The 10000-nt window shown below is 40.1% G+C and overlaps 1 protein-coding gene across 1 annotated transcript in view; it reads left to right on the top strand.

The window, feature by feature from the left end:
- Nucleotides 1-10000, top strand: part of nbas (NBAS subunit of NRZ tethering complex) — a 116638-nt gene that overhangs the window by 33426 nt on the left and 73212 nt on the right. The window contains exon 24 of the mRNA XM_031581229.2: nt 625-810. Within this exon, the coding sequence (XP_031437089.1) occupies nt 625-810 (186 nt within the window). The remainder of the gene's footprint in view (nt 1-624; nt 811-10000) is intronic.

A 10000-nucleotide genomic window follows, 5' to 3' on the forward strand; every position in this document is an offset into this window, starting at 1 on the left:
TAGGCCGCAGAGACCAACCTGCAGCATTTATCAGTGTTATACGAGGGGCTGGGACTTCTCCAGATGTGTCAGAAGATAATGTTAATATTGGCTTTTCTGTTGAGGATTAATAAGCAAAGGTGGTGCTCGTCGGCATAAAAGAGAAGCCATTCTTCGAGGTTTCACTTTTGCTTTATTTAGATTAGTTCTTTGATCGATCTTCCCCGTACCAGGGACATATCGGGAGTGGGGAATTATTCCAAAATGATCCAGACGGCTTAGTGCAGTCTTATTTCTAAATGAGACTGGAGTTCCATTTCTGATAAGTGGTTGAGTTTGAGTTCTCTCCGAGTTTCAGTGATCATAGAAGTTCCAACATCAGTATATACACAATTATTCATTGAATGCTTGATGTCTTTCAGTTTCTCCCTGGGCTTCCTGTGATTGGCTGCCCATATCTTTGTTCTGTGCTGTCATTGGCTACCCATGTGTTCATTCTTGATTACTGATAATTGATTGATTGAATGCTTTATGTTTGTATTTGTTTCCATGTATTTACACTGGCCTGTGATTGGCTACTCTAATGTTAATGCCAGTCTTTGATTGGCTACATGTCTCAGTGCCCATTTCTGATTGGCTGTGCAGGTGGACTGTGCGCTGTCATTGGTGCGTCTTGCGAAGGAGCGGGAGATCCCGGGGTTGGAGCGTCTGTGTGATGACCTGGTTACCCTGGAGACACTGGTGTACGAGACGTCATGTGACCTGAGCCTCAGCCTACGGGAGCTGCTGCAGCTGCGTGACATTGACAAGCTCCGCCTCCTCATGAAAAATGTATGTCCATAATGCAGGCCACACCCACTAGTGATTTCCTGAAGTGTTGTTTTCTTTATACCCCTTGCCACTGTATTTCTCTCTCTCTATATATATATCTCTCTTGCTCTTTCGCTCTCTCTCTCCCTCCCTCTATTCAATGCAGTACACTTTACTGGCGTGATCATTCAAAGGGAAACGGTGTTGCCAAAGCATAGAACGTGGAAATGTAGCAAACATAGAAAATATAGAATCATATGTGTCTTCCTCCCTCCCTCCCTCCCTCTCTCTACAACTCCTTTTCCCTTTTTTCTGTTGAAATCTGTGTCTTTGTCTCCTTGTCTATCTTTCTCTCCTCATGTTTCTCTCTCTCACACACAAGCATATTTAGATCACACAGAAATAATAGAATGATATAGCTGTGAGCGATTCAGCCTCTCCTTTCAGTCTCTACCTGTCCATCACTATATTACTATCTCTCTTTTACTATTTCATTGTCATTTATTTTGTCTCTCTCTTTCTGTCTGTGTGTGTGTGTGTGTGTGTGTGTGTGTTTGTAATGAGCTCTAACTGAATTCCATCTCTTTACATCACCTCCATCGTGGGTATTCATGGTCTTTCACGGTTGTATGGTGTAATTAAGTGTGTGTGTGTGTGTGTGTGTGTGTGTGTGTGTGTGTGTGTGTGTGTGTGTGTGTGTGTGTGTGTGTGTGTGTGTGTGTTCACGCTGACAGCTCATGTCCAGCAGGTCCGTGTGATGTGTAGCTTAATTTAGTCCCGTCTCCCTGGTTCTGACAGCCTTGTTTGGACCAACCCGTCTCAGCACGGTTCCATCACTCAAGGAGGGCTTAACCTCCTTTAATTAATCAACTGCACAAGGAGGATGACACTCATTCACTAAAGCACAGATGGAGAGATGAAACACAAAGTGAAGATCAGTGAAATGGAATGTAGCTTTTTCCGTTTGATTTTTTTCCTGGCCGTCGTCGCCTTGTGCTTCTCCAGGGGGCTCAGGCATTGGGCTCTGTAAAGCGCCTTGAGACCATGTCAATAGTTAATGGCGCTATATAAATGAATAAAATTGAAATTAATTTACTTTTCTTTTTTTTTTTTTACATTAGGTTAATTTGTGGCGTTAAGAATTTCCCTTGTGCTAAAGCTTGCAGGACCTGATATCCCGTGGCTACAAATACAGTGGATTAAATGCACGCTCGTCATGTACAGTGTGTCATATCCATTTAGTTATTTTAAGTGCATGTGCACACACGCGCCTCAGCTGATTATACGCGTGCTAGTTATCTATTATGATATTGTCGAATGAGATTATAATATGTGTGGAAAGTGTGCAATGGGAGTGGTGGAATGTATTAGAAGAGTGGCACATTATTATTATTATGCCTACATATTTCAGCATTAGCCAGGAAGCAGGAGCAACCTGTGTTATAAGTTAACGCAATTATATCCTCGAAGTTACCACATATCCTGGCAGGCTCGTAAAAAAAAAAGAATAAAACGTTTGTTTCTCAAACCCCTTGAAAGACTTGAGTGTCTGGGAACAGGTAGTCTAATTTGTTCGACTTGAATGAAATGCTCAGTCAGCAGGAGACGAACACACAATGATGACATTTCTTCACATATTTTAGTCTAATTAGACTACGGCAGGAGAAGAACTGCTGCGCCACACCAGCGCTTTTCCCACAAGAGATCTCTTTTCTTGGCCGCATCAGAGTGCAGAAAGAGGTTGCATTCAGGTTGGTTCGGGTGTTTAAATTCATTAACATAAACAAAGCTTGCAGCCTGCCGTATTTTATGCATTCCCCACACATGTAGTCTACTGGTCACTGCTGTTCGTTTTACGCATCAGGTTCTTTCCCTGTGTCTGGGATATCCCATATTGTCAGTGTATCTACACATACAGTCACCAGTAGCCTCGTGTTACGCAAATGAATACCTTTATATGTCCACTCTCTCCCTTTGATCCAATGCCCAACTACACAGGCTTTCACTCACCTGTTCGGTTCTTCCGGGGTTCTGGATGCATCGTCTGCACCAAATAGTCTACAGTTCGTTCCCAGAATAATGCTAGTATAATAATGCAAATGCAAGTAAATAAGCCATGGAAAGGATACCATTTTGATCTAACGTGTAATACCATATTTTTTTGTTTCAGTACCTAGCTCTGAAGTTGCAAATGTTTTCCATTAGACAAATTTAGATAATTGAATTGAATATGTATCATATTGCATGTCAAAATAGAGCCTGTTATGTTATTGTATGTTAGTTACTTGGTATCATACATGCCATGTAATGTTGTCATATAGTATATGTTATATGCTGTTTATATTAGGAAAAGAATTATTGTATCAATGCATCGTGTCGCTAACATGAAAGATTCTGCATCGATGCAGGAAAAACACAAACAAACAACGTATTTAAATATTGTGCATGCCAGAATAATGGATTTAAATAACTCCATTTCACTGTGATGTGCAATTGTAATTATAAATGAAAAGTTTTACAGAAATGTACAGATAACACGTTTGTCCATATTTTAAATGCATTTCACCGTGATTGTGTGGTCATCACATGAGTGAATGACCACAGCTTTAATACAGCTCTGCTGCTTATCTTAATACTAGTAGCCTACTTGATACCACCTACTGTGGTGTCATATTAGCCAGATACAATCCACTGTTCTTTCAGTAGGTTTTACATGTAGACTACCACAAGAAGGCCTACATATGATTTTCTTTTTATACTCTCTTGTGATGTATAATCACATCATATCTTATCTTAAAAGAGTTATGTGCCATTTGTGTTATATAAGACAGTAACTGGATTATCTTAGGCCTAATAGAAGGGCAGAATTTGTTTTAATGTAGCGGTTCTCAAACTGGGGTTGACCTCGCAAGTGGAGTGTATGGTCACGGACCTCTCACTCACAAAATGTAAGGGGCATACGACCTCCTAAGTGGGGCATGTGGTCACGGACCTCTCACTGACAAAATACAAGCGGTGTGGATTACACCAACAAATCACAGTTATTATTTTAAGTGTCAACATCGAATTTTAGCAGATGTCTGCAAATGCATAAAACAGTTCAGACATCGGAAACATACCACTTGCATATCAATACTTTCGTACCTTGATCAGTTTTTCAGCCTTTCAACAGTGTTAGCAACAGGCTTTTTAAAGGCTATTCCTATCTTCTCGCTTCGTTTTTAAAATGTAACCTTAGCCTTACCACACCGCTATTGCAGTACACTTCAAACAGCCTTTTTTCATTTTCCATCTCTTCCTACTGAGCTGAGCCTTGAGATCCCCAACACTGGTTTTGTGTTATGCAATGAACATAAAAAGTAATTTACTCTGATTTCTCATTTACTCGTTATTGCGGTTTTCCACCTGCAAACTTACTTGGGCCTGTGAGCTTGCAAAGGAGAACTTGGGGGGCAGCTCAGGTGAAGATGCGGAGTTGGTATGATAGGAGAGCTAGGTTCTTGTGTTGTTGCCACTGCCTGGTTCTGCTTCACAGGCTTGGTACAGTGAACCATATGTGATCGAACGGCAGGTTGGTCGGTGTGACTATACCTGGTGAAAACCCCTGACCGTAAAGACAAAACCCGTTTGTGTCATGTCAAGCTTTCGAAACCATGTCTTACTTGCAGTGCAAATGTGTTACCTGTGGTGAAGTCGGGAGCAATGCTGATTTTTCCCTCTTCTATGCTTTGACGATGGTTCTGTTGAACCTGCATGTCCAGCTCAGCAGAGATGTCTCAGGCTAGGTTGCCAAACTCTAAGATCTTGGCTAATTTGGACACTAATCTAATCTGCTATTATTCAGATATTTAAGCAACATCTAGATCTCTTCACTGATGTACCAACCTGCACCAATGTGCTTCATCAGGACATTGATGTGGGTGATGTACCTCCTGTTCAGCAACATCCATACAGAGTAAGCCCTGTTAAGCGCTGGCTCTTACGTGTAGAGGTGACTTACATTCTTGGACGTGGTATTGCTGAGCCTAGCTCTAGTTCCTGGAGCTTGTGGGCAGGTCTGATGGCTTGTGTGTTTTTTGCATGGATAAAGGTAAATGCCATAATCATGCCTGACTCCTTTCCTCTTCCTTGTCTAGATGGTTGTATTGATCAGGTTGGCTCAGTGGTTTTTGTTACCAAATTGGACCTTCTGAAAGGTTACTGGTAAGAGCCACTAACACAACAGGCTTGTAAAATCTTTGTTGCTTTATCTTTACTTTATTGAAAGTAAGACACACAAACATATTTTACAGACAGTAACAGGAATATAGTAAAAACATACATGGGGAGATAAGTAAACAGAAAGAAATACATTTAAAAAAAGAAAGAAAAAGAAATACAAGGGGGTGGGGTGAACCTGGCCTATAACAGGAGGAGACTTTACAGGGGCCATATTATGATTGTATGGGCCCTTTAATATATAATATCATTTGTATTTATATTTTATTTTATTTTATTATCCAGTCATTTTGTAGCCATTTTCCCCAGTTTGTAGCAAATAACTCTTCTTACAATTTCAGTTTGTATGTTAACTTTTCCATCCCCATTTCCATTTCCATTCCATCTATTATTATAGATCACCATTGCTTACATTGTGGCATGTCTGCGTTCAGCCAAATTTGAGTGATTGTCTTCCTGCTCGCTGTAAGAAGAATTTTCACCAGATATAGGTCATCCCTAGCTAGTAGCTACACACTCTTCTAAATGTCCTAGGTATAAGACTGTACATGTAAAGGGAATTGGATATCCCAGGGTCTGGCATACAACTTCATGTACCTCTCTCCAAAAAGGTTATATTTTCCTTGCTGCTCCAAAAGAAAATATGGTTTGGTGACATATCACCACATTGTCTCCAGCATGTTTGCAGAGTTGAAAGCTGTTTACTTGTAATTAGGGGGGTGATAAAGTAGCAGACCTGATTCTTCCAGGCAAACTCTCTCCACTTTTGAGATTTTGTGGTGGTCTGGTGACATTTCCACATTTCATACCAAATCTCAGCAGAGATTTCCTCATCCAGCTCTTTCTCCCGTTTAGCCTTTATATATAATGTTGAGTGTTGTTTGGATTCCATTAAACAAGTTTGAAGAATTAAAATTGCCTTAGGTATTTCTCTATAGTAGGATGTCACAAGAATCTGGATGAGGGGATGAACCTCCCCATCCTTCTTTTCTTTTTTTTTTCCATAATAGTCCCTCACCCAGATGACTTTTACCGTTAATGGCATTTGGCATGCAGAATGCCCCAGCTACTTTTCAGTGGCTGGTTAATCGAGTCTTGATGGGCATTACAGGTTGCAAAGCTTATCTGGACGACTTGTTTATTTACAGTGGTAGCTGGTCCCAGCATGTTGCTCAGCTTGAGGAGATAATCAGGCGACTTGGTGCTGCAGCTCTGACTAAATCTTTCTAAGTGTGAGTTTGGTCAAGCCACAGTCACATACTTGGGCGAAGTATGTTGGTTGTGGTCTTGTTAGGCCAATTGACGCTAAATAGCTAAAGCTTATATTTTGATGTTCCTACTTCATGCAGAGAACTTAAGAGGTTCCTTGGAATGATTGGCTATTGTAGGAGCTTTTGCTGTAATTTTGCCACCATTGCTGCTCCTTTAACACATTTACTGAGTCCAAAGGTTTTATCCTTTTATCAGGAAATGAGAAGTGCCAAAATGCTTTTGAAAGTTGATTGTTTAGTAATGCCCCTGTGCTTGCAGCTCCAGATTTTAAACAAGCCCTCTAAGTTTGCTGTGGATGCTAGTGATGTGGGTGCTGGAGCTGTATTGCTGCAGGATGATATTCATGGGGTGGAACATCCTCTGTATTATTTTTCAAAGAAATTTGATGTCCACCAAAAGCACTATTCAACCGTTGAAAAATAAGCTTTGGCACTTATTCTTGCCTTGAGGCACTTTGATGTATATGTTTCAGGTGCACCACTGCTGGATTATACAGATCATAACCCCCTTGTGTCCTCCAACCAGCGATTTAATGTGGTGGAGCTTGTTCTTGCAGGGATGCGACCTCAAGATTTGCCACATCCGGGGGCCGTAGTACATTATATTATGCAGTGAACATAAAAAGTTATTTACTGATTTCTGCGCTGATCGTTGTTTGTGCTCTGGTTTGTTGTATTTGCGGTGCTACCACCTTAGAGATGAAAATGCTATCATCCTACGAATAGCCTACTGAGAAATAGCCTCATGCCCTTATCATATATATAACACTAGCACATACACTCATAACAGATCAACCAAAATCATCACTTTCAATTTGGGAAGCATAGGCTACCACACTATGGACCATCAAGAACAGAGCTGCCTTGCCTTGTCAGTTCCCCCCCCCCCCCCCCAAAAAAAACAACGCAAATACGATTAGAATTATTTGCCTGTTCGGTCTTTCTGAACCACGTCCACAGTGTGTAATTTGTGTGGAGGTATTTGATAATGACCGCATGTAACCCTGCAAATTAAAGCGACAATTGGACACTAAGGGCCTCATTTACTAACATTGTGACCGCAGCTTAATCTGCGCCTTTTCTCAAACCGCAAATAACGCACGGTATTTTGCATCCTATTTATCAAAGAAGAACATCGTCGCGTCATCTGCGCCTAACACCGCCCATTAGTGTTATTTAGCGCTCCGCTAAAATAGGGAAGAAAAAGCCTACGTGTTCCACCATGGATGATGAGCTAAAATTTTAATTAGAGCTTTTGGTTCACGAGGTTACAGCAAACTGACCCAGGTAAATATAGAAACTCATAAATATTTCTCCGTTTAGCCCTTCCGTCCACATTAAAAGTTGTGATCACTTTGAATTCAAGACTGTCTTTTATTGGTGAGCTGATTTGGGGAAATTCAACTTTTCAGCGAACATTGAGTTTCTGGGTTGCTACCCTCAGGGTGCCTGTGCAGCTTCATATTAACGAGTTTATGTTCACAAGTTCATATTCACACATATTAACATGAGTTAATCACACACAGGCAACTGCAAACTGTTAATATGGTTCCCTAAGCTAGAGATAGCTAGGATAGTTAATAGCCAGGTTAACTGCTCCATAGCATCCCATTAAATAGTCTGGTAGGAATACACGACACCCCTTACTTTAAAACAGCGCATTCTAACACTGAAAACCAGGCTTTTCAAAAATGCTGCCCTAGGCAGATACAGTTGTAGCGTGGACAGGGCAGGGACAACTGAAATTTTCGGACGTTTGGTTTGCTTGAACTATGGGTGAAAATACGGTTTAACGTAAACCATTCAATGACCGGCAATTCTGGGTAAAGCGTGGCCAAACAGCTAGCTGGTGGGACAATTTTGTATATGCCTATATTAAATGATATATCAAATATAAACATTAAAAAAAAAAAAAAACATTTCTGATGTTCGTATTTTTTAAATTTCTCGCAGGCACATAGTTTTCATTTAGCAGCTGATATGTCATGCTGAAACACCTCTTGTTTCGTTACTAATAGGGTACATACAGTACCAGTCAAAACTTTGGACACACCTCTCTCTTTTATTATTTTCTACATGGTAGATAACACTTTTTTAGTTTAATACATAATTCCATATGTGTTCTTTCGTAGTTTAAATGTCTTTAAATAATAAAAGTAAAGAAAACACTTAACACAAAAATTAAAGGTGTGTCCAAACTTTTGACTGGTACTGTAATTAGGCGCACTTTACGCATCTCCTCCTATCTCTTTGCGACGAACACCCACTTTCTCTTATACCCTCCCAGCAGCGGTAATCTAAAGTGCGCCACCTTTGATAAATGCGGTTTTAGGTTTTTACCCGCTATTTTACGCCTGAAACAGGCGCAATCCTGTTAGTAAATGAGGCCCTAAGCACCTCTAAATAAAAGACACACCCACTGACATCTGTCGTGTCATAAGGTGTCCAAATACAGTAGAACAGTTTGTGCAGACCCGGTTTGCAAAAGTTTGAGAACTACTGTTTAAATGGGTTGCATTCACAATGCAGTAGGCTACAAAATATGTAGGGCTAATTTGATATACCCAATGTGGGTTCTTCCGCACAACAAAGAAGGGCACTGCGTAAAGCCATTTTGATTAATAGGACACATTCATTGGTTATTTCATAACATGCATACAGACCTAATCCCCTTCGATACCTCTTTTAGATGTGTCTGATCAATAAGGTAGGCATTGCATGGAAATTGCCTTGAGGAAGGCGGTCTGCCAATTCCTTCCTTGAAATGTAACTTGCGTCTTGGTTTTCAATTAATTTCAAATGAATCAAGGTAGATGCCGTAACAAGTCATCTTGTAGTTTCTAATATAATTTGAGTCATTGCTTGGTTCGTTCACCATTTTGGTTTACCCATTTCGCTCTGGATATGGAATGTTACCTATGTTTCTTGATGTTTCTGGTTTATCGATTGATAAGCGGATATACAGCTCGTTCTTTTCTCCACCACATAAGCAGTAACGGGATTCCCCCCGCCAAAGTAATTAGGCTACCCATCCCTACTAACCTTTTTCACTTACCTTTCCACTATATTATCCATAAATAATGTCCCTATAGTCTTATGCAGCTTGCTTTCATGCATGTTTATGTAGGCCCATAGGCTATATGTTAAATAATGTGAAGACCACGGCAATGATTACTCTTCAGTTGTTTGAACTGTGCTGGGTTTTTAATCAATTAATCATAACTATTAAATTGTGATCATGAAATGATTAAATATGTCTCAATATCTTTATTACATGCACTGATGCCTGTTGGACCAAATAAATGATCCGTGGCTTGTCATCACACCACGTCAGAATTCCTTTTGATATTAATAATTTGACTAACAAATTAATATGCCATTTCACCGGTCTCACAAAGGCTTCTCACTACTGTAGCATCCTATAAATGCGTACACGGAATAACAATTCTTTGATGTTGCCCTATTTGCGAACTGTCATTCCAATACACAGCTCGTTGGCCTATGTAATGTGAATACACTTATCATTAAACAGCTGTTTTAAAAAATTAGAAAGGGAAAATCGAGGTAAAATGGAGTGCTTGTATTTATGAATAAAAAGCACAAAGGACAGTGTGATGTATAGAGAATCGTTTTTATAACCGTATCCCTTTGAATCGTAATCTAAATCAAATCTTGAGACGTGTGAAGATTCACACCTCTAGTGTACTTATTATAGAGGAGTT

Source organism: Clupea harengus, chromosome 15 (assembly GCF_900700415.2).
Source record: "Clupea harengus chromosome 15, Ch_v2.0.2, whole genome shotgun sequence".
NCBI lineage: Eukaryota > Metazoa > Chordata > Actinopteri > Clupeiformes > Clupeidae > Clupea > Clupea harengus.